At 46.1% G+C, this 24162-nt stretch overlaps 1 protein-coding gene across 1 annotated transcript; it reads left to right on the top strand.

Annotated features, from left to right (window-relative positions):
* Positions 1–226: 226 nt before the first annotated feature.
* On the top strand, positions 227–23735 carry LOC134089446 (pikachurin). Its single transcript, XM_062543888.1, has 24 exons — positions 227–293; positions 637–746; positions 3435–3521; positions 4241–4358; positions 4610–4745; positions 7969–8135; positions 10044–10124; positions 10633–10748; positions 10882–11362; positions 14013–14113; positions 14413–14513; positions 15101–15245; positions 16065–16254; positions 18249–18374; positions 18727–18970; positions 19335–19446; positions 20058–20174; positions 20593–20773; positions 21343–21366; positions 21553–21631; positions 22277–22414; positions 22872–22955; positions 23093–23196; positions 23485–23735. Exons 1-24 carry the CDS (start codon positions 227–229, stop codon positions 23634–23636), a joined length of 3261 nt encoding a protein of 1086 aa, XP_062399872.1. The 3' UTR covers positions 23637–23735.
* The last annotated feature ends 427 nt before the right edge of the window (positions 23736–24162 follow it).

Genomic DNA, 24162 nt, shown 5'->3' on the forward strand with positions numbered 1-24162 from the left:
CACTCTTCAGGGCAGCTCTCCAAAACGCAGCTGACAGCACTTAACCACCGCGGATTACCTACCTGTCCTGTCCTCCCTGGCCCTGTGTGCGGTCACCTGCTGTGGGCCGTTAAACCAACACCAATGCAGGCTGACTGCTGCTAGTGCCCGCTGGAATGTCTAATTGAAACCGGCGATTCTCCTTTTTGTTTCAAGGACACACCGGAGGCTGTGACACTGCGACCCCATGCGATCGTTAGCGCCGCAGAGAGTGGGGGAGCGGACAGAGATCCGCACCAAATCAAAATCAGCCTGTATTGTTGCACTGAAGCCTGCTGTGGTGTGCGCCCTCATGCTTTTCTCTATTTTTATCATCTTGCTTCAGCTGAGCAGGAAAGTGATGTGTGTGTGTGTGTGTGTGTGTGTGTGTGTGTGTGTGTGTGTGTGTCAACACTCGGTCTCGCTATGTCTAGACACAGAATACTTCAGAATAGCTCGCCCCTTAATGTCTAATGCATGCTCTTTCATCACCATTCTGATCCTTTCCAACACAGTTCATACAGTGTCACTGCAATACTCTAACAAAGTTCTGGATTTAACCTGTCTCACTCTCATGTCTGTAACCCTCCCCCCCCCCCCCCCCACAAACACACACAGATCGCCTCAGCCCCCCCTTGGACATCCAGCTGGAGACGCTCAACTGCACTGCCCTACGGGTGCGCTGGAAGATGCCCAGGCGCCATGTCAGCACCATCACAGGGTACAAGGTAGCGCTCCCCGCCTCCACCCCCTTAACACCGCCGCACTAACACCCCTGCACTAACACCACCCTGAGCATGTCACGAGGGCCCCGGCCCTAATTCCCGTGTATTAGCACAGTTTTGACATGCTGTGCCACTGTCAGGGATTTTTTCCCCCTGGCTTGCTGGAGCATCGCGGAACAAGTAAGTACTCCTCCCCTAAAATCCCTGCTGTTCTCCGCGTAGCCCTGCCAGAGGGGCTGGCGAATCCATCAACTTTGCATTGGCTGTCAGGTAGCAGGTTGGAGAAGGAAATGAGAAAAGCACAGAGATACTGTTTTTTTTTTTTTTCAAATCACAGTCGACGTGTTAATGGCCATGAGGTGTCGTTTTTGCCACATCTGTTGCGATTCCATCTTCGCATAAGCTCACCAGGATGTTTTTTAGTCTCGGAATTCAAAATGGATTCATCAGAGATAATAGAGTGTAAGTCAAACACCCTCTGCCTTTCAGACGAAGGGGAAATTCATTTTCTCTGCACTCTCTCATCACAGAATTACATTCGCTCGCATGCAGGCCAGAGTCCCAACTTTCCCAGCTGTAGGTTTTATCTGCACCTGAAAAGCCACCTCTCCTCCCAAGATTATGTTTCACAGCTCTCGTGAAGGGGAGGTTAACATTCATTTAAAGTCAAAGCGCTGATATCCAGAGCCCTTGCTATACATAATACCCCCTCTGCAGCTTTTTGACTGAATATATGGTCATATATAATTCCGCTGGCCAGACCTCAGATAAATAAATCTCTCACCTTCCAATGCTCTGTGAAATATATTTTGAGTTTTTTTTTTTTAAAGAAATGTATCCTGCTCATTCACATGATAGCCGTGTAGTTTGGGAAACCATTGAATAGATACAGCTGCCAAAGCAAATAAATTTGAGGTGTTCATACTTTTTTTTCTCGCTCAACAAGCTACAGCTTTCCCTCCAGCCTGTGAATCACCTTAGCTGCACCTGCAGATAAGCACGAGGTAGAGAAATGGATGTCTCAAGGCGCGAGGAAGTCTGAAAATACTTTGCACACATTGTTTGGCCCTTGGAGGAGCTTTTTTTTTAAACCCAGAGTGTGAGACACTTTTAACAGGCGCCCCTCGCGAAACACCTTTCTCATATGCGGCATTGTGTGCCAATGAGTTTCCGAGTAATTGGATTATAGCCCGATGATGACTGTCTCAGATACATCGTGGTCTGCATCCTTGTGAGACGAGAATTCTAGCATTCTTATCAGAGTGAGTCAGGATTCAGGTGGCCTGATTGCGAGGACTTAACCTATTTAAACTGACACTGAGAAGGTGGAGATAGTACGACATATTCAGCTATCCGAGGCGATGGTGATGGTTTTCTGGGAGGTTTTTATGCAGGAAGTATCAGTTTAGCATTATGTTTCTGAGTGCAGGGCAGGCCATATGTTAGTCCTAAAGAGATTAAGTGTGGAAAGGTCCACTGTACGATAAGCACTTATTAATTCTGCCTGAATGGCTCCTCTGTAGATCCGTGAGATAGTGGTCTTTTTTTTCCACAGGTCATAGGTGTCACATCAAAATCTGCTGCCGAGAAATATGGGTCATATTGAAATCACCTATTTTCTGGTTCATATGGTGATTTATGACATTATTACAACTATGTGGCTGGATATGAAATGAAGTCTTGGTAGGACGGGGGTCGTCTCAAGTTCCAGTATTGACGAATAGGATTCCATTAGCTTTGACAAATTTGATTGTGATTGCGGCATAAACAGCACTCCAACAGTCTTTGTAATTCAGCCTTCAATTATATTGACATAGAGTTGGATTTTCCTGCCATGAAACCCTTTATTAGATCACTCAGTCATGCCAGTCACTTTCAATCAGCCACCAAGTTGAACTTTTGACCGTGGCGCTATCGTGTGGGGGGTGCACAGACCGAACCGTTCCCGCCGTGGCTGTGTGCGCTTAGGCAGGGCAGTGAAACTGAAGGTAAGACAGTCAGAGAGGCTTAATGTGGCAAGGAGCGGCAGGTGGTTAGGCGATGGAGTTGTGTGTGTGTGTGTGTGTGTGTGTGTGTGTGCACATGCAGTGGGTCAGTGCCAGGTTGGAGTCAGGAGTGAGAGACAGAGAGCCAGTCCAGGTTGAAAGATAGCTCCCACCTCTGGCTCCAGCTAGCCAAAGGGGCCAGACATCTTAAGCCTCAGCCGCACAGCCATCCAGCCCTTCAGCCCTTCAGCCCTTCAACTCTTCTGCATCTTCTTCAGACGAATGCTGTCCCGCTTCGGTTTGGTGCTGAGATGATGTCTTGTCTGATCTCATTGTTGTATAGAAAATGTACATTTACACACAGTTATTCATTTACCTGACAAAAAAAAAAATACTCACAATGGGAAATAACATTCAAGATACATACAGTAGCTAATAGAAAAAGGTCCTCTAATAAATAAATTAGACACACTGGGCAGAAATCTTCTATTGTCAGTGGATTGCAAAGGTGAATATTTCCATTTATAAAACCTTGTCGGTGACCCAGTTTCTATTGCAGATTTCATGTGCAATGTGCTTTGCTCAAGCATTAATTTCAGCCGGGCATAAAGCCAGCAAGAGTGCCATTTATCATTTGCTCTATGCCTTGTGGTGACATTCTGACAGTGTGTACTATGACTGTTTGAATGTTTATTTTGCTTTTCAGGTCTTTTACACTGAAATGAGAGGTGCTCGGACGTTTGGAAATGCAGCCACTCTGGACGTGCCGCTCAGCCTGGACATGTTGGCCATTGTAAGAGAAATCCTGCCTTCACTCGGTCATAAACCATATGGAAATAAGACAGCTAGTCAGTGAAATGACGAAATCTTCTATCAAAAGACTGACATGGCCATGCCTTGTGCCTGATCCTGCCATTAATCACCAGGAAGAGATCATTTGAAATGACGTTAAAGCAAAAGTTATTGATAATTCTGCTGACAACTCTCCTAATGCCAGATGGCATATACCAATAAGCGGTGACTATTAACTGCTATGAGAGATGTCAGGAAAGTAAATGGCAATGTAAAACAAATCCTTTATAACAAGGTTATTCTATGCCTTTGATAGACTTACAATTCAGTCCAAGTGCAGTGTTCTTCTTGAAGAAACAGAAAAATTGTCATTGATTGTTGCTAGGAGGTCCAACAGTCTAATAACATACTGAACAGAGGGTGTCTTTTTCCACATTCAGGGCCAGTTTGATGGACAAGCTGGGTTTGTAAGTATTTCTTTTTTAAACGTTTCATTGTCTGGGTACTTTTTTCTCGAAACCACTATATCCTAGAAACAACTAGGGGAGATTGTTATTACTAAGAAAATGAAACAGAAACATGACCTTTAATCACCTTTAAATGATCCCATGTGAAGGATGCCAATAACCTGGAGCCAAATAAAACTAATTTTTACTCTCAAAGTTTTATTCTCTCTTCGATTCTCAAAGTGTTTTTCTTTTCTCCCGCCCCTTCTCTCAGGATGTGGCCATATCCAACCTGAAAGTGGCCACCGTGTATCGGGTCAGTGTCGGGGCGTACGGATGGGCCGGCGAGGGCCGCCCCAGCATGCCGCGGGACATCAGCACTGCTTCTCACGGTGGGCAAAAGTCTACTTGACCGCTCTCAAAGATTATGGGTTGCTGTCCTCATAAGTATGATTGCTTTCTTGCTTGGCTCAGACACAGAGAAATGTAATTTGTGTCTGTTTTTTTGCTCAGTGGTGCCCTGCATTGTAAAAGCCAGCATACACTTAAAGCACTTGTGATTACATGTTTATGCACTCTCATATGTAACATCCTATTCAAGTCTTTCAACTCTTCACCTTTTGTCCCCCCCCCCCCCCCACAGAGGTGTGTATGACCCCCTCTCCCCCGACGCAGCCCAGTGTCGTAGCGGTGTCCGACACCGAGCTGGCATTGTCATGGCAACAGGGCGAGAGCGAGGGGAGCTCTCCTGTGCTGCACTTTCTCGTGGCTTACATCAGGTAGGAGCAACACACATCTCGGCCTCCTTTCATCGCCAGCCCCAGTGGCACTAAAAGACAGCCAGCCGGGCGCGTGCGCGTGGTCAAGGGCTGCCTATGGTTAATCTAGGCAAGAGAAAAACTCACACCAACATGTCAGAGAGACTGCCAGGAGTCACACGGCTACTGCCTTTGAATCTTCCCACGAGCCGTCTCGGAATTAGTTACTGGGAATCTGTCAGAAAAGTGTCTTTGCCCATTATAATGACGGGTGATTCACAGTTTTCCCCCCTTCTTGATTCTCTCAGCTCTCATCCCCTATGGTGAGGGAACTCCTGCTTTGGTTGGCGTTCACGAGTTCCACACAAGATTCTTAAACTTTTGAACTCGCAGCAGACGGCTTGTTGTTCTGCGGAGAAAAGTAGTTCTTGTGATACACGAGAGCCTTTCGAGTGTATTGTGTTCTCGCGGACAGAACCATGTCATTACAGCTATCATTTTACCCCTCTCTCTGGACTCTGCTGTTGGAATGTGGTGCTGTTCATTAGATACCGAGCAGAACAATGCTCCTCTGATGTCACCTTGAACCGACTCTATTCCCTGTAGTGGAGGTACTGGTTAATCATGAAATCTCACAATGTGGCAGTGGTGTATTTGAACAGCTGTCATTCTACTTAGGTCTTAGGAGTGTTTCATTTGAAAAAATAACAGTAACGCAGAAGAGAACATTAAGAGATTTAACTCATTTCAAAAGAGCTACTGAGTTTATGTGTGTGTGTGTATATATATATATATACTGTATATATACAATATATGCATACAGTATGTATGTCGGATATTATATAAAGACATGTGCTTTGCACTTAGACACAAATTGTGGAAGCCAATTGGACAGACAACAGTATGTTAAAAGTCAGTCCATTTTGAGGAGGTACTGTATCTCTTGGGAAGTTTACATGACACATTTTAGCGACAGTAAATAAAGTCAAATAAAATAAATGTTTGACGGAGTGAATTGAGACCGCCACTCACGGGTGACTGGCCACAGCGGAGGCTGAACCGAGGCGACTTGTTTAGATGAGGATGATTGCAAAGTCATGTTTGCCCTTGGGCTGACAAGGCTATTGATGTGCATTCCTGCTTAGTGCTCAGTGCTGTGTGGTGTGCTTGACCGTATACTGTAGCCCTTACCTCACATCCTGCCACGGGTCCCTGCGGCTGCAGAGGAAGGGGCTAAAGAGACCACTGGAACTGTGTGTCTGGGTTGGAAGCCAAAACCGCGGCCCGTCCGAGACATACACCGCAGGATTATGTGGCGTTTTATGACTTGTAGATGTTGAGCGCGTTCATCTCATATGCAGCGATTCCGCTGCTGCAAGACTTGTTTAATGAGTGAATAATAGTTGATAAAAAAAAGCAGTAAATGCTGTTTTGTTTTGTTATGAAGATATTTTCAGCTGAAGCCCACACAGGATTTTTCTGCATTTCTCATTTGGTCTGGTTTAATAGAAAGTGGATAGCAGACTTCTGTGCTGTATTGTCTATCCTCTAGTCGGGAAGTTGTGAATAGTGGCAGTGGCTCTGTGAGCCCTTGAACTCCTTAGAGAGACCCCGAGAGCCTGTGGCCTTGTAGAGAAGGGTCGGCGTGTTCCCACAATACAATGCTTAACTGTAATTGTGTACAACAAAGTTATTGAGCCTGCCACAGCATGGGATTTGAATGGCTATGGACTGCTCAGCCGTCGGACAGACTATTAGATGAATGGAATCTGCGGTTCAGCATTGTCTCCATTTGAAGAAGGTTTGGACAGTGCGGTGCATTGTGAGAAATCCCCTGAGGGCCTAATGTCATGAGTTTTGTGGTTTGGTTGGACAGTAACATGGTCATGGTGCGTGCAGGGAATATCTCAGTTGGATTTGTACTCGGATCAAAGAACGTTGACGTCTGTCATGAATTAATTTATGGATTTATGAATTTATTTACCACTTCAATTTTAGTTATTTATCATCATTGTATTTAATTGGGCCCCTGACTTCAGTACAGTACAATTCTTGCTGATATAATACAGCTATATTACAGCAAGTGGAAAGATTCAGTATTGGTCTACAGTACACCACGAATCTCCAACCTTTTTGGGAATGAGGGCTGCCTGAAGGACCGGAAATCATATTGAGGGCTACTCATTTGAGATAAACAGACTCTCACCCCTCTTTGAGAGGGTAATCCTCTTAGATAATACATGATTTTTATTTTTATTAGGCCTACATATACGTGTAGACATCTGATTCTTCAGTACTTCAATAGGTTACAACACTTCAATATCAATATGCAACGCTACCAGCATTTTGTTCAGTTTGTTCATTTCAAAGGTTATATAGGGGATCGAATCTAATTAATAAAAACAAACAAACAAAAAAAAAACATTCAGTCTTTTTGTGCAATTCACAATTCAGGGTTACAATTTGAGGCAAAATTGATTCAGAGTTAGAGGCTGTTAATGTTCTGATTTCAGTGAACAATCGGCTTTAACATTTCCCTAGCAATCACCAACACCACCCATTTTACAGTTAATGCACATCTAAAATCTCTCTATGATCTGACAATAATGGTTTCGTTTTTCAGCGCTAGAGCTACACCAGGCAGCAGTCTACAGTGGATAAAAGGCCTGTGAGCTGAAAAAATTATTTCTCTGTCACAAATTCAGTATATGCTTCCTTTGAGATTCGGAGTCTGGGGCTAAAATTGAACCCAGCTACAATTTGTGAGTTATCACCAATACCAAGGTAATGTTACAAATGTAAGGCTACATACATTCGTAAAATGGTTCTGATATACAATTGAACTTCACAATGGAGGATGTTTTTCGAGTGTGATCTTCAGGCGACTTCAGGCGACTTGCTATTTTTAGAAGCACTGTGTCGGAGAGCCCTGGCATACACAGTACAAGCAGCACGGTGTGTCACACACTGCTCTATCCATAAAGTGTAGAGAGTCACCTTTGTCAAGGTGCACTTCCAGGTGAAAAGATGAATACGATTTCTGCGGGTTAACACACAATATAATTCCTTGCTGTTCCTTTTTTTGTAACTGACATCCATCAGTGTCTAAATGGGAGACCTTTCTTGAATTATAAAAACACATTTAATTAATTTGAGGATATTATAACACAGGTGACAAATGGGCCTTTATTATTCAACATAATAAAACCTATAATTAAACCCGGTTCCCTCTCCTCCGCCTCAGGCCAGAAATGGACACGGAGTGGACGTACATCCGGGAGCCGGTGGAGGCCAACTCCATGGTGCTGAAAGGCCTTTTCCCCGACACGGAGTACCAGTTTGTAGTGCGAGCCGTCAACATCCACGGAGTGAGCCCTCCCAGCACCATCAATAATCCGGTGCGGACCCTTGGTGAGTACTCAGCTGTTATTGTTATTGTTGGTGTGTTGTGTGTGTGTGTGTGTGTGTGTGCATGTGTGTGTGTGTGAGTGCGTACAGACACACATACTCACACACATACACACACACACACACACACACACACACACACACACACACACACACACACACACACACACACACACACACACACAGGTGTACGGTATGACCTTCGTGTACAGTGTACATGTGTGTATGTGTGTGTGTGCATGTGCTTTTGTCATGTGTGCAATAGCACCGGGGGCTTGAACTGAGTAAGGCCTGCAGTAATGACAGTAATCTATTTAAAAGCCAGCGGATGAGCTCCATTATTTTGAATATGTATCGACAAAGACGCGGATAGATAACGTTCAATACTGTTTTCACTCCCGTTGTAATGTCTTAATGGACGTGCAGCAGAGTTAGCGCTAATGCTGGTGGGGCTAAGCCCCAGCTCCCCTGGTGGTGCGTGTTGAGGTGTAGCGCTGATGGAGATTGTGGGTGGGGGTCTGGCCCGGGGTGGGGTGGGGTGAGGGTGGGGGTGTGTGTGTGTGGGCGTCTCGTTTTTGCCCAGAGTGTGGCTTGGCTGCACTCAGACATTGCATGCCTCGAGGACGTGAGTGGGTTAAAGTGGGCTAATTGAATTAAGCATCTTAAAGCTGGGCTGTTTGGAGGGAGAGGGAGGGCTCCTCCTACTATTATAACACCCCCCCCCCAATCCACCCAGGCATCCCATGCCACCCCCTTCACTCACAAACACAAAGATACAGTACACACATACACACACACACCTACACACACACACACACACACACACACACACACACACACACACACACACCTACACACACGCTAACGCACAGAGACAAACACAAATGCTTACACACACATGCACGCACGCACAAACACATAAACACGCATGCTGAAATCGGGTTACTAACACTGGCCTCATCAGACGGGATTAAGAGCAGAAAGGCCCCCCCGCGGTGCAGGCCCGTCCAAATAGAGCGATCCCACACAGGACCCCACCTTTGCACCGTGCTGCAGGGATCAACAACACTACAGCACTGGCTTCCACTCTCCCACCTGCTGCATAACGTGCTTATATATCCATGGGAGACATATCAGTGGGTAAAAGACTAACACTGTCACTACCTAGAGAGCATTCAAGGCCTCGGGGGGAACAGGTTACCAGGTGTCAGTAATGGCCGTGTACAGACTACACGATTTCAGCCCCGATTATGCCACGATCGTGTCGTGGCCGACACATTTCCAGACTCGTGTCCGAATATTCAAAGTCAGGAACGACACTCAAAGGAAGAAGCATCTTGTAATGTGACATATTCAGCGACCAACGATTTAGTGTCTCTGACATTCCACGAAGTGACGACCAAAAGTTTAGCATGTCAGAATTTTTGTGGAATATCTTATGACTCCCATGTCGACACTGACACTGTGACGACACGCGAGGAGAAGGCTACGATAGATGATCTTGAAATGTGGCCAAGACGCGGCAAGATGTTGTGGTTCTCTGATCACCTAGTCTGACGTGGTCAATCGTAAAAGATCATCGTGAAAGACAAAAGAATCTTGTAGTCTGTACAGGCCATAATATGCAGTGGTGCATCACCAGCTGTAGGAGTTGCCATCCAGCCAGCTGTGGGTGGGTGGGTGGTTGTGGTGTCCAAAGCCTACCTTACACTGACAAGATCTGGGAAAGATTCTTGAAAGATTGTAGTCTTTTACTGTAACTAATGCCCCTCATTTAGGCTTTACTCAAAAGACTACAATCTTTCAAGAATCTTTCCCAAATCTTGTCAGTGTAAGGTAGGCTTAACTTGCCGTGACTGACTGACACACTTTGGCGTGTGTGTGTGTTTGATTGTCTGTGTTTCCCTAAAGCCCCCGTCCCCTCTTGGGCTGAGGCCTTGTGGGGTGACAGCTTCCGGTACGTGGTGAGGCCTAGCGACTCCAGGCGCAGAGGTATATTACGCTGGACGGTGTCGTGTCAGAGTTTGCGGTGGCCCGCGCTCGTCGTAACGTCTCCAACTCCATTGATCATGCTGCTCCACCGTCATAACGGCTGTGATTTGTGTCATTTAGTCACCGCATCGCTCGTTTCGTTTGCCATTATCTTCTCACGTCACCGAGTCTGTGTTCACGGCTCAACGTTGTGCTGTCACTGGTCACTGCGTATCATGCTGAAAGACTGTGTTTGAATGTGTCAATTGAGTTGTGGTTCCATTTTGTTTTTGAAGAAACCTTCATTCACTCCTCCTCAACATTTCCCCCTTGTGTTGTTTTGTGCATGTTACTGTATGTGATTACATATCCCAGGGGGGCTTGTAGGATGCCATTTATCCCAATGTATTTGGAACTGTATGGCCAGAAATATAGTGACTTGTACCCACTCATCTCATTATGTTGCTATTTAAGGATGCACTTTAATAAGCCCTAATCCCACATGTTTGCTTCTACAAAACACACACAGGCTCAGCAGATGTTGGCAGTGGGGACTATGGCCAGCGCTACATCACCGACTCGAAGATAAAGGACGACGATGGCTTTGACGTGGATGACTCCGACTATGACGTCTTCATTGAGGAGGTATGTTCATCACCATGGTTTTCCTGAGAGGCTGTTATTAAACCAGTAGGTACATCACTAAGTGCTGAGAGACAGACTGTACACACTAGTTCACTGTGCCCACATACTTAGTCCCATGGTCTGACTTCCACAGCTGAAAAAGTTTCCAGCCGTCACTGGCGATAACAGGAGATCCCAGCTGAGGTCCAGAACTGGAGTTCCGAGGAATGGGAACGTCATTTTCCGGATGAGTCCAAAGTCCCCCAACAGCACCACTCCCGTGCCTGTGTGGAGCACCTCCATCTCCCCCTCCCCCTCCGTCACCGTCAGCCCCACCCTCTCCACCCCTCTCGCCTCCTCCTCCACAGGGGGCCCTGCGCCCACCCAGGCCGTGCCCGCCACCACCACCGCCTCCATCCCCGCCCTGTCCCGCACCGACGCGGACGTGCCCGTCCTGCCCGACCCCACGCCCTCGCGCCCCCTGACCCCGTGGAAGGGCGACGTGCCACGGCTGTACGACCTGGCGTGCGAGGACACGGTGTGCCCGTCCGACAGCTTCTGCCTGAGCGACTACGACAGCGGGGGCTCGCGCTGCCACTGCAGCCTGGGTCGCCGCGGAGACACCTGCTCCGAGGGTAAGTCCAGTCAGCACAGCTGGCTTGCGTGAATCACCTCAACACGTGGTACATTGTTCTCGTCTCTCGCAATGTATTCATTTATTCCTGTAGTTCATGATATACTGTACTGTATGATTTCATGAGCTCAGAGCAGCTGTTGATTCAAGGCAAACAGAAGTATTGTTGGCAGTGGCATATACAGTATGATGATATAAAAACGAAATAGCACTAAGTACTCAGCAGTGTCTCCTGCTATGGCCACACATTATGGGCTTATGGCCGCCATACTCGCTGAGGCTCATATAGACCTCATTTAAATTTTACACCACTGGGGGAAACACAGATCAACCCTCGCTATAAACACACACTCCTCTAAGGCATCGTCCCTGCCTCTCTCAATGCTGGAGTAGTACTATGAAAGCTCAGGGTTCCATGGAGACATTTCTTTTTTAATCATTCATTCGGTCGATAATTCCTAGGAACCATTAAAGTTTAGGTAGCAGCACTGAATTTGATAATTATATGGGTAGAAAATGATTTTATTTGCCACGCAATGAAACACATCGTTACACCTGTCAGGCCGCTGTTAAGACACAGTGTTCTATTACAAAAGAACACAGGATGAATGTTAACAATGTCATTAGGTTACATTGAGTGTTGAAGCACTCTCTTGGGTGAGGTGGAATATAACTGTTATTCAGCGTTTTTGGCAGAGTGAATTTTTATTTCACATTTTGTGGCGGTCTCGCTGTCGGTTCTGTTAGAGTATGAAATCCCATTAGTGCAGTTCATTAGTGCAGACTCCTGCTGGAGAGCCAACTTGCGGAGGAGACGGGAATTCGTATTCGCTCCTCGTGCACGCTGCGTTTGAGCTGCTCATGCCAAGTGGCAGGATTGCTGGTGCACTTAAAATTGGAGGTGCCTGGAGCCGGTCTCCTCAGAGGGTCTGAGTCAGCGCGCAATCAGAGAGTTTGCCCTGCTTCTTCTCGGTCGTCTGAAAGATTCCTCCGAGACGGCATGTCTGTGTTAGCTGTCGTAGATGCCCCAAAAGATCATATGTGTCTTCTCTCTCTCTCTCTCTCTCTTTCTCTTCCTCTCTCACTCTCTCTCTGCATCTATCTATCTATCTCTCGCATATCTCTAACCTCTACCTTAATTCTCTGTGGGCTGGATTTAGTTGTGGATGAGCAAGTCATCATTTCCTCTAGCTCTCCCTCACTGCTGATGCTGTCCTTTCTTTTCTGTCAGATACCGTTTGCTGATGTTTTCCCTCCAATTCACCATTCCTCTATTTGTAGCCTTTCCACAAACCCCTGTGCATGCTTGCTGTGCTTGCGCTAGACCTTGGAGCCTTTTTCAGAGGAAACACACACATAGATTTTTATTACCATGTCCTATCTCACACCATATTTTCTCAGAACAGGGTTTGTGTACATCAAATTTGTTCCTAAAAACACACTCTGATGCATTTTCAGTGATGTTTTTGGCAGGATTTGCTTTGGAAATAGCAACATGGCATCGGAATAACAGTAGATGGCAGGATTTGTGTCTGCTGATGAATTGGAATCCAAATGTAGGATTTGTTCTGGGTCATGTACGTCCAATATGTATGCCTGACACATGGCTTTGTAAACACCGATTATGATTGTTGAGAGCACCATCAGAAATTCTTGAGCCGCCTCCCTGTGGTCTCCTTAAAGCAACACATTCTAGTTCTTTTACCCTAAAGCAACAGCTTCAAACTAATGTTGATGCTAGATGGAGTCTCTGACTCTGTGAATGTGAGTCCAGAATGCCTGGTATTACACTGGACTGATAGATAGATAGATAGATAGATAGATAGATAGATAGATACTAGATAGACAGATAGATTATTTAATCATCCCCAAAGGGAAATGATGGTGTTATAGCAGTAATTGATAATATAAACATACTGTATATCGCACATATACATACAAGTAAAAAGTAAATACAATTGGATATCAAGTCTCTGTGCAAGTGGTTGTAAACTGTAAACTGTAAACTGTACATTTTCACTCTGAATGAAATCTTCCTCTCACTATGTAACATTGCTGTCATGGTTACGAGCATGACTGTTTTTGACCCTTTTAGACAAATTGGGTGGCCCTGTAGTGCTAGATGGTACTGAATCCCAGTATTGTGTGACTTTAAGGAGTGAGGAGTGGCTCACCCATGCGAGTGTGGGTTAATGTGAGACTGTGCAGCGTTTCGGTTAGCATACATGGCGGATCCCCTGGGCTCTGAAAGTGGTCTATGTGCTAAATGGCTAACTGCTGTCTGCTGAATGACAGAGGACTGGACGTGATGGCCTCTGTCATGCCCATGAGAGCCTGTGTTTAGGGACAAATTCACACTGACCTTCCCTCGAGTGCTGTCTCGCGAAGAAGTGATATTAATGGACTGGAGTGAATGAGTGGACCAACTCACTGGACCAGCAGTGGCGCTTGACAGCATACATTTTTTTTTTTTTTTTGCATGGAGAAATATATGCACGAGCCGGTTCCTGTCCACTACAGCCAGAGAAATGGATTTAAATTACCCTAGAGCCGCGCCAAGGATGTACTCGCCATGACAAATGCAACTAATTAAAGTCTGCCCTGTGTCTGTGTAAAATATGTGAGTGGGCTTCCTGCTTTGTGTGGTGCAGGTGTGATGGTGCAGTTCCCCAAGTTTCATGGCTACTCGCACGTGACCTTTGAGCCGCTGAAGAACTCTTACCAGACCTTTCAGATGACCGTGCAGTTTAAGGTAATTCAGCTGTTTCCTTACATTAGTGATAGACCCATCGTCTTTGTCTCAGTCAGTGCTTTGTTGAAAGCGTGTATGTACAGTATGTCATTGACAATGTTCATATGCATTTATGTGTGTGTGTGTGTGTGTGTGTGTGTGTGTGTGTGTGTGTGTGTGTATGTGTGTGTGTGTGTGTGCGTGCGTGCACGTGTGCGGGCTTGTGTATGTGTGTGTGTGTGTGTGTGTGTGCATGCGTGTGCGGGCGTGTGTATGTGTGTGTGTGTGTGTGTGTGTGTGTGTGTATGTGTAACTGCCAGGCGGAGGCTGAAGATGGACTAGTGCTGTACTGTGGGGAGAATGAGCATGGTCGAGGAGACTTCACCTCCCTGGCATTGGTCCGGGGCAAAATTCACTACAGGTAGGGCAATAGAACCCAATCCTCCTCAGCCTTATTCCCAGCAGAGGCAGACATCCCAGGTTCAGAAAGTGAAAGTCCTGCCAAGTATTTATCCCAACCATACAGTAAACCAGCTTATCCTAATTAGCAGCCAGGTAGATCAGATCATTAGTGATGACACCTGTGTTAAGTGCAGGTAGAAAGAATATATGGCAGGACTTTTACTTTCTGGAACCGGGATGTCCGCCTCTGATTCCCAGTCAGGAATATTTGAGCAGGGCTGGCCTTAAACTGAGATTGTTTACTTTACACTGATGCCACTCAGGAAAAATGAAGGCACAGCGTAGAGCAGTAGTGAATAATTTGTGCTATTATTAAGTTCCTGGACTTCCTGGATGTTAACCACCGCTGTGCAGGCCCTATTAAGTGCTCTAGCCGAGCTCAATCAAATATGAATCATGGATTATTTACAGTAAGATCATTGTCTAATGAAATAACCATCTACGGTATGTAATTGCAATCCCTGGAGAGTGGTTGATTTGTATTTGATTATGTAAAGATGCATGTGATGGCTTGAATGGCTGATGCTTTGTCTGCTGCCGTGTCAGGTTTAACTGCGGCACGGGCACGGCCCAGATCATGAGCGAGAGCAGGGTGGTGCTGGGACAGTGGCACACCGTCACCATCTTCAGGGACGGCCTGACCGGCTGGCTCCGCATGGACAACGACACGCCTGTCTCTGGACGATCACCGGTAAGGCTTTGTTTCTGTATATGTATATATTATGTATATGGCCATATAGACGCCACTGTTTAGATTAGCAAATCTTCATTTAAAGGATCATTCCACTGTTTTTTTCATATTAAACTACCCTTAACTAAGATGAGTTGATTCATACCTCTCGCGTTTCAATGCTATTTACAGGATCCAAACAGAGAGGAAGTCAGAAGTGACCAAACACCTGCACGTTCTCCACTTCGACTCGGCGCAATAATACTGTATCATCACTCCTGGAAATCCATGAGTGATGATATTACTGCGCCGAATCAAAGTGCTCCCAAGTGCTATTCCGCCACACATTATAGTGATCCTTTTTACCAGCTTTGAAAAGCACCACATTTTATTTTGTGTCACATTTTATTTGGTGCACGCATTGAGACACGAGAGATATGTATCAACTCGTCTTAGTTGAGGGAATAACATAGTTTAATGTGAAAAAACGGTGGAGTGTTCCTTTAAGAAGTAGCCTTAATCCCTGGCCCCTAGAAATGCTTAAGGGCAAATCCAGGCAGTGACATTCATATTGCTGATAACTGTAATATCTGGCATTGCAATATGAATATATTTTGGTGTGGAAATGTGTCCGCATTCCAATGATATTTACACAATTTATTACTTGTATCAAGCAACAAATTGTGTCCGTATCATTGGAATGCAGACAAATTACAAAATATACCACAGATTCACAGCAATATATGAGGATAGGACATCGAATAGACATTTAAGTGGAACACTGTGTTGTAACTTTTAACCACACTTAATAATCTGTGTTCAATTTTGTCTGACCGCCAGGGCCAGTACACCAAGATCACCTTCCGCTCCCCGCTCTACCTGGGCGGGGCGCCCAGCGTCTACTGGCTGGTGAGAGCGGCGGGCACCAACCGCGGCTTCCAGGGCTGCATCCAGTCCCTCAACGTCAACGGCAGGCTGCTGGACCTGCGGCCCTGGCCTCTGGGCAGCGCCCTGAGCGGAGCGGACGTGGGTGAGTCGGTGCCAGCCGCAGATGCCCGGTTCGGCGGCCGCCACAGACGCGGCGCGTGCTTAGCATGCGCCGCACGGCAGAGCCCCGCTGCCACCTCTCTTGTCCTCAGCAGCCCTTCCGGAATATCCCCCCCCCCCCCACACACACACACCCCCCCCCGGCGCTCCAGAGAGAAATTGCCCTTACCATGTGGTAAACAATGATTATCAGAGCCCCTGCAAGTGACAAAAAAAGAGGTCTGGAGGGAAAAAAAGACTATGAAGGGTTTTGAATCAAGTACTTTTCCCCCCTATCTGCCTCAGGCAAACCAATCAATGGGGATGAATGATCTGCTCGAAAAGCCCTTCAGACAAGTGTGTAGGTGTTTTTGAACTGCTGGGTGTTACAATGCTGATGTTGAAATTTTGCAAAATTTGTTGAAAAAAATCCCTGTCTGCAGTCTGAATGATTCTTGATTCTCGTGGTACGTTCAGCATAGCAATATTGTGAAGACCCCACTTGTTGCAGATCTGCACTAAAGAATTAAGACGAGCCAGGTGCCAGGTGCCAGGTGATGTTCCCTGTGATATCTTCTCTCATTGGGCTCACAACACATGGGCAGGCATACTGTAGACCCTACAACTGATGTAACAATCAAAAGCAGTGGCGTGGCAGTGGCTCAGGACATACAGTAGAGGAGTTGTCCAGCAACTGTAAGGTTGCTGGTTCAAGCTCAACTCCTTCTTGAGCAGGACGCTTTACCCTGTAGTCCTCCTGATGAGCAGGTGCGTGTGAATGTGAGGCACTTTGGCTGTTCGTAGGAGCTATAAAAGCTATATAAAAAACTATAAATAGTGCTTTACAAATGCAGCCCATTTACCATAAACCAAAAGAAAGAGTACTTGAGCCTGTAAATTCAAAAGATGTTTGATCTAGTACATCTGTACAAAGAGTACTAACCCTGTACATTTGTACAGGGAGTATTTAAGCTCTCAATGCCACAACTCGAATCTTTCCTATGTTCTCTCTCGTCTTGAAACGCACTCCACACCAGGCAGGAAGGCCATGGACTGCTTTATGGTTGATAATTGTGGCGTCTTCCCAGAGAGAGACCCATCAACCTGGCCTGTCAATAGCACATAATGACATAATGCTCTTCAAGCCCACCGTTACGAACAATCCCATGCTTTGTACATTCTTTAAATGAAAAGCAACACAACTTGTGTTGTTTCCAACACATTGTTTTTTTTAATTTGTTACACAATATGTGTTAACATAATAACACAACTTGCGTCACAACAACTAGACATCTCTGAGTCTAGATAGGGACAACACATTTTAAGAGTGGTCTCTATGTTGGCTGGCTGTCTTTGAAATACACCAGGGATGCACTTGCTATTTTCACTCAGAGGTTACAGTATGTTCGGATTTATCAGACAATGGATGGCTTGAGAAACTTGGCATTGGGCACTCTCAAAGCTCGAATCTCTGAGGTTTGCAGTTGTTTGCGGTTTATGGTTTGAAGAGGACACGTGCCTGCCCAGCCACCTGTACCGTTCACTTATTGCTGTCAAACAATAGCTCTCCACAAAATATCGTTACGTATTGGACAGTTGATGACCTCCTCTATTTAGAGGATGGATACTTCTGTAAGGGTGCACATGAATGCACACACCTCATACTGGATCACAGTACCAATCCTCAGTGCATTCATGCACACCTTTATCTTCGGTATTTGGTATTTTACTGCTCTTTTGATATGTTATTTGTTGATTTGCTTTGTATTCTCCTGTATACATTGTAGTGTATGGTGTGTGTGTTGTCTTAAGCTGCTGGGACCTTGAATCTCCCCTTGAGGATCAATAAAGTATCTGTCTATCTATTTAGCCATCTATCTATCTATTTATCTATCTAGCCATCTATCTATCTATGTGAATAATGAAGCTCATATGAATGCACTAAGCAGTATATCTGTTTTGTTTTCTTGTGCTGTTGTTTGGTGTTGTGCGTGGCAGGGGAGTGCAGCGATGGCGTGTGCGATGAGGTCACCTGTGCCAACGGAGGGCTGTGCTTCGCCAACCGCGCAGACGGCTTCATCTGCCTGTGCCCGCTCGGCTTCCGAGGCCAGCTCTGCGAGGAGAGTGAGTCATGCCAAGCACACACAGACACACAAACACACACTCACACAAACAAACACACTTACACAAACAAACACACACACACACACACACACACACACACACACACAGACGCACACTTAAACATTCTCTTTCTGTCTCTCTCGCCCACGCACACACACACACACAGACGCACACAGACACACACTCACACACTCTCACATAATCACACACCTAAATGCTCTCTCTCTCTGTCTCTCTGTCTCTCACACACACATACATCCACACGCTGCATCATCTATTACAGTACCACACCACTACACTACACTATAGTACTGTCCAAGAGTCTTCATCTGTTCTTCTTCTCCTCCTCCAGGTTTCCTGCTGGCTCTGCCCCTCTTCAACGAGACCATGCGCTCGTACGCTAGCGCCCCCTGGCCCCAGTCCCACCACAGCTACCTCTCCTTCATGGAGTTCGAGATCGTCTTCCAGCCGACCAGGCCCGACGGCACTCTGCTCTACAGCGACGATTTCGCCAGCCGCGACTTCCTGTCCATCAACCTGGCGGACGGCTTCGTGGAGTTCCGCTTCGACTGTGGCTCCGGGGCGACTGTCATTAGGTGTTAAAAATCGCTCAATCTCCACGCGTGTCCATTTCTAGAAGTGACTGCTGTGACCCCACCATTTGCCCAAATTAATATTTAATGCACCAATGACTACTTTAAGTTTGTTCATTCTTGGTGGAGACATTTTTTTATATAAAAATGATCCAATTATATGAGCTGAAATGTATAACAGCATAATAGGATAGGATAGGATTAACTGTAACACTCCCCTAAAGGGGAAATTCAGTGCCATCATCAACAATACAAAACAACAACATAAAGCAAAACAATCCATTCCCTATGCATTAGCCAGTCTATTCAGCACCGTTGTTTGGAACAGGTTGATGGAACCATCTGACGTTATTTCTCTCCCTCTCAGGAGTGAGGAGGCCATCGGCATGAACTCCTGGCACGAGGTGCGTGTGTCGCGCACGGCGAAGAGTGGCATCCTGCAAGTGGACAACCAAAGCCCCACCGAGGGCAAAGCAGAGGTACCCACCGCACTCACTTCACCTGTCTGCCCTCCACCACAGGTGTGCCATGAGGAAGAGTTAGGTGTGCCGTGGAGTTTTGAGGAACCCAATGCGCTTTTTGTACAGGTCCACGGAATAGGCTGTAAGGCTGTTTAGATAAAATATGGTCATTAGAATGAACACCCCTGTTCTATAGTAGCATGTGGGACATAACGTTACTGTATTATCAGTAATCATAAAGTTGGTGTTCTTTGAAGTTTTGGTTTGACCTTTGTTGTGCCTTAGCCCCAAAACCTCTGGTATAGTATAGTATAGTAGTATAGCATAGCATAGGATAGTATAGTATAGTACATGATAGGATAGGATAGGATAGAATAGGATAGTATACAGTAGTACAGAATATGATAGTTCAGCATAGTATGCACTGTACTGAACATTTCTCTAGTAGTAAACTATTTATCATGGTCCTGCTCCAACTCACACGTAAACAGCACACATGACAGGGTTGGCTGCTAGTGCTGTGCAGTAGCGTAGGAGGTCAGTGTGGGTGAGAGGGCTGCTGTGCCCTATAATGAGTGCCAGTGGCCCTGTGGACTCAGCAGCGCCGGCCTCTCTGTCGCCCCCTGCAGGGGGCCTTCACTCAGATCAAGTGCAGCTCTCCCATCTACATCGGCGGCGTCCCGGACTACACCATCACCAAGAGCAGCGCCGCCGTGCGCCGGCCCTTCAGCGGCACCATTCAGAAGGTACAGCACCGCACCCACAGCACATCTCATCACATGGCCCCACAGGAGTGTGTGAGGAGAAGTTGGAATGGATGTGAAAACCTGGCTTCTGCCTTCAACTGGCCAGTGGCAGAATAACCTGGAGAACAGACAATGTTTGGAGATTAAATGGGTCCCAGTTACATTACAATATATTATGAGTTGAAGCACATACTGTAATGGAGAGCCACATTATGCAAAGAGCAAGACTGAATGTCAGAGGAACAGTTATTTTTTCATGAATTTAAAATATAGTTCTGTGATGGCTGCTGTTTCGCTGCTGTTCTATTGCTACTGCTGCTTCTCGCTCTGAGTCTATTTTGCTTGATCTGTTTCCTAATTGCATCGTCCCTCATGCAGTTTCTTCCGCACTTTGGTTTTCTCCATCATGTGTCATTAGATCGTGCTGAATGACCGCAACATACCACTGACCAAGGACTTTGCGTTCGGCGTGAACGTGGAGAACGCAGCCCACCCGTGCATGCACAGCCCCTGCGCCAACGGCGGGACGTGCCGCCCGAAGTGGGACAGCTACGAGTGCGACTGCGCCCTGGGCTACGATGGCAAACACTGCCAGAAGGGTGAGAGAAGTTCCTGTGTGATCACATACTGAAGAGGTCCGCACAGGACTAGGTGATTTTCAATGCACCTTGTAGCAGGGATGAGCGTGTTGATCTTTTGAAGAGCTGTTGTGTGTCCTAGTCTGTTTGTCATTATTTTCATTGTTTTCATTGTTCACTGTTTTATGTTGCATTAGCACTCATTAGTTGGCTTTTTCTACATATATCATTTATGCAGTGATGTAGTGGTAAAATAAGAGAGGGGTAAACTATGAATTCTATGAGGTGCACTGCGCCATGCAGTATCAGATTAAGAAAGGCATTTAGTACATGTTTGATGATGGTGGAGGCTATTATCCAATGTTTCTAACAATATCAGTGGTATTAAATGGTTCCTAGAGTGGTTTTTGAGTTTTGCATTGGATAAACTGCATTTACTTGTGTTTTAGCCTCTACTACATCACTGTTTTTATGTCACATTTTTAAGAATAGACATAGGCTGTTCTATTCAACTGTTTTCACTGTTAGCTCCATTAACACTGCTTTCCTACTAAATTTCTCTGTTTCTGTTTTGTGCTTTCGATGAGCAGAATGTGGGAATTACTGCCTGAACAGTAAGTCTCTGCTCTGTCTCTGTTTGGCTTTGTGCTTGGCTGTAGTGGCTATCTATAGCCCATCTCCTCTGGTTTTCCTCAAACAAAAGAAGTCCTATTGCAACTGTATTAGTGTTCTGCTTTTCAAAGCTGCCACCTAGTGGACATTTCTGGTAATCGCAACTATATCCATTTTTTTCCCCCCAGCTGTAACTGAGCCAATTGAAATACCCCAGTTCACAGGGCGCAGCTATCTGACCTACGACAGCCGGGAAATCTTAAAAAGGTAACTCCCCCTCTAGCATTAGAGCCGAAATCCTCTTTTCATCGCAACCAATTTCCCCTGCTTACTCCGTAAAGGACAACAGCCTCTCCATCACGCACACCTGCTTGCACGATCCCCCACATCCCCTCCTCACGCAGAGAGACATCAGTTGGGGCTCAGACTACAAGTGGCAGGTCGTTACGAAAGCCTTTCACCCGGCCCATCCGTGACGTCCGTCGCCACCTTAGGACAGTTCCAGTGTATCATCCTGGGCCCTTTGTCAGGTCATTGTCCACTTAAATACACGCCGAGTGTGAGGCCGTGTGGCGGAAGGGATGGCAGTTGCAGCTGCTGCACTCGTGGAGTTCTGCCCAGGGTCACATCCTGTTCAAAAGCGTCTGTGTCACAGTGGACTGATGCAAAGAGGCGCAAGTCCCCCCCCCCCCTTTCTTTCCCATCACACATGCATCGACTGCCCTGCGGGAGGTGTAGCATCAGAAAAAAGGGGCTTTGCTGGAGTCTCTCTCCCTCTCTCTCTCTCTCTCTTTTGCTTTCTCTTCCTCTTTCACTCTCTCTTTCTCTCTCTTCTCTCTGTGTCTCTGTGGGTGCGTTTGCAAGCATGACTGATGCTGACATCTGTGTTTGTGTGTGTGCTCGGGACCCCAGGGTGGCCGGTGTCAGGACCAATATGTTCATGCGCTTTAAGAGCACGTCCAAAGACGGCCTGCTGCTGTGGCGGGGGGACATGAGGCCCAACAGCGACTACCTGGCCCTGGGCCTGCAGGACGGCGCTCTGGTCTTCAGGTGAGCAGTCGGCCCCGCACCAGCTCTCTCTCTCTCTCTCTCTCTCTCTCTCTCTCTCTCTCTCTCTCTCTCTCTCTCTCTCTTATGTCTTATGATCATTCACGGCACGCAATGCATCGCTGTGGAGAAAATAAAAGTAGTTAGACCAGATGCTTCCTCAAAACAAATGTGATGTTTTTTTGTTTTTCACAACGCATCAATTTAGTTCTTGAGGAGCCTCTAGTGGGGAGGGGAGGGGGCGGTGTCTATGTTTTCATTTGTCTTAATTATAATTCTGTCCAGCACCTAAGATTAATTTTTTAGACCAACACAAATTTTTCCCCCCTGTGACACTTTTATGTTACCTTTAAAGACAATTTCTGACTTGACTGGTTGTTTTGGTTGTCACTGTTTTTTTTTTATTTTTTATTTATTCATTCCTTTCCAATTACCATTTCATTTTCTTTGTTTTCTTCAGTTATAACCTCGGTAGTGGTCCAACATCTGTTGTCCTCAATGGCACCTTCAATGATGGCAGATGGCACAGAGTAAAAGCAGTCAGGTTGGTCTCTATCGATTTATGAAATTGTACGTTTTGTTGATTATGCGGTTTCCAGACCTTGCTATACTACTATAATTTAGGCTACAGAAGAAAACCTGTGTGTTGTCAGAGACTGACACTGTTTTTGACGCTTGTAGGGACGCTCAATTTGGGAAACTGACAGTGGACGACTACGGCGCTAAAACTGGGAGGTCTCCGGGAAAAATGAGGCAGCTCAATATCAACGGTGTCTTATATGTTGGTATGTCATGCACTCATTGATGCACTTCTTGTGGTTATTGTTTATTGTTGTAAAATGTGTTACAAGAATTGCTCTTAAAAGCTTAAAAATGTTTTACCACGTTGTAAGTCGCTTTGGTTAAAAAGCGTCAGCCAAATGAAATGTGAATGTATTTAGAAGTGGCAAAGCACATGAACTGTGAGGCTTTGTGCATCCTTGTCAATGGGTTATTACGGATGGCATGGAAGTGAGAATGAACGGAGGCGCTGGAGGAAGGATGATCGTGTTAATGCGTTGTTGTCTACACAGGGGGGATGAAGGAGATCGCGCTGCACACCAACAGGCAGTACATGCGCGGGCTGGTGGGATGTGTGTCGCACTTCACCCTCTCCACCGACTACCACATAGCCCTGGTGGAGGACGCCACCGACGGCAAGAACATCAACACCTGCACCAACTGAGCACGGCTCCTGACGCCCGTCCCGCCCACAACACTCTCACCACACCTGTGGGGGAAACGCCAGAGCCTGCTGTGCCGACGCTGCCATCCAAAAAAAAACCTAGGGCCAAAACCACAAACAAATAAACAAAACAAACAAACAAACAAACAAACAAACAAACAAACTAGCATTCAGCGCAGGACAAGCTGAAGCATTCACTGCCTCCTCTTGCGGAAGAGAAATCAGAACTATGAGGAACGGTTTCTTGGGATGTATTATATTTATGTTGATTAATTTATTTTTTGTATGTCTGTGATAACTTAAGAAAAAGAGAGAAACGTTTTAGTGATGTTTCTGGAGGGAAAATGATGTAGGCAATATAAGAGATAGATGAGAGAAGTCTGTGGAATGGTCATTCTAGAATGTTCTTTTCTTTTATACAAATGGAATTCTCTGAATGCTACAGTCTTGGTGTTTTAGTTCCCTGTTCTTTTCTCTGTATCTGTTTCAAGGTCATCATTGTTAAGTGTTCATAGGCTAAGAGCTG

The sequence above is a fragment of the Sardina pilchardus genome, chromosome 8 (assembly GCF_963854185.1).
Source record: "Sardina pilchardus chromosome 8, fSarPil1.1, whole genome shotgun sequence".
NCBI classification, from domain to species: Eukaryota; Metazoa; Chordata; class Actinopteri; order Clupeiformes; family Clupeidae; genus Sardina; species Sardina pilchardus.

What these genes read in the sequence shown, in the direction of transcription:
- LOC134089446 (XM_062543888.1), top strand. Translation starts at nt 227, where the DNA reads ATGCGATCGTTAGCGCCGCAGAGAGTGGGGGAGCGGACAGAGATCCGC. An exon ending in ATGACGTCTTCATTGAGGAG is followed by an intron (nt 10,749 to 10,881) that starts GTATGTTCATCA and finishes TGACTTCCACAG; the next exon opens with CTGAAAAAGTTTCCAGCCGT. An exon ending in AGGCCAGCTCTGCGAGGAGA is followed by an intron (nt 18,375 to 18,726) that starts GTGAGTCATGCC and finishes CTCCTCCTCCAG; the next exon opens with GTTTCCTGCTGGCTCTGCCC.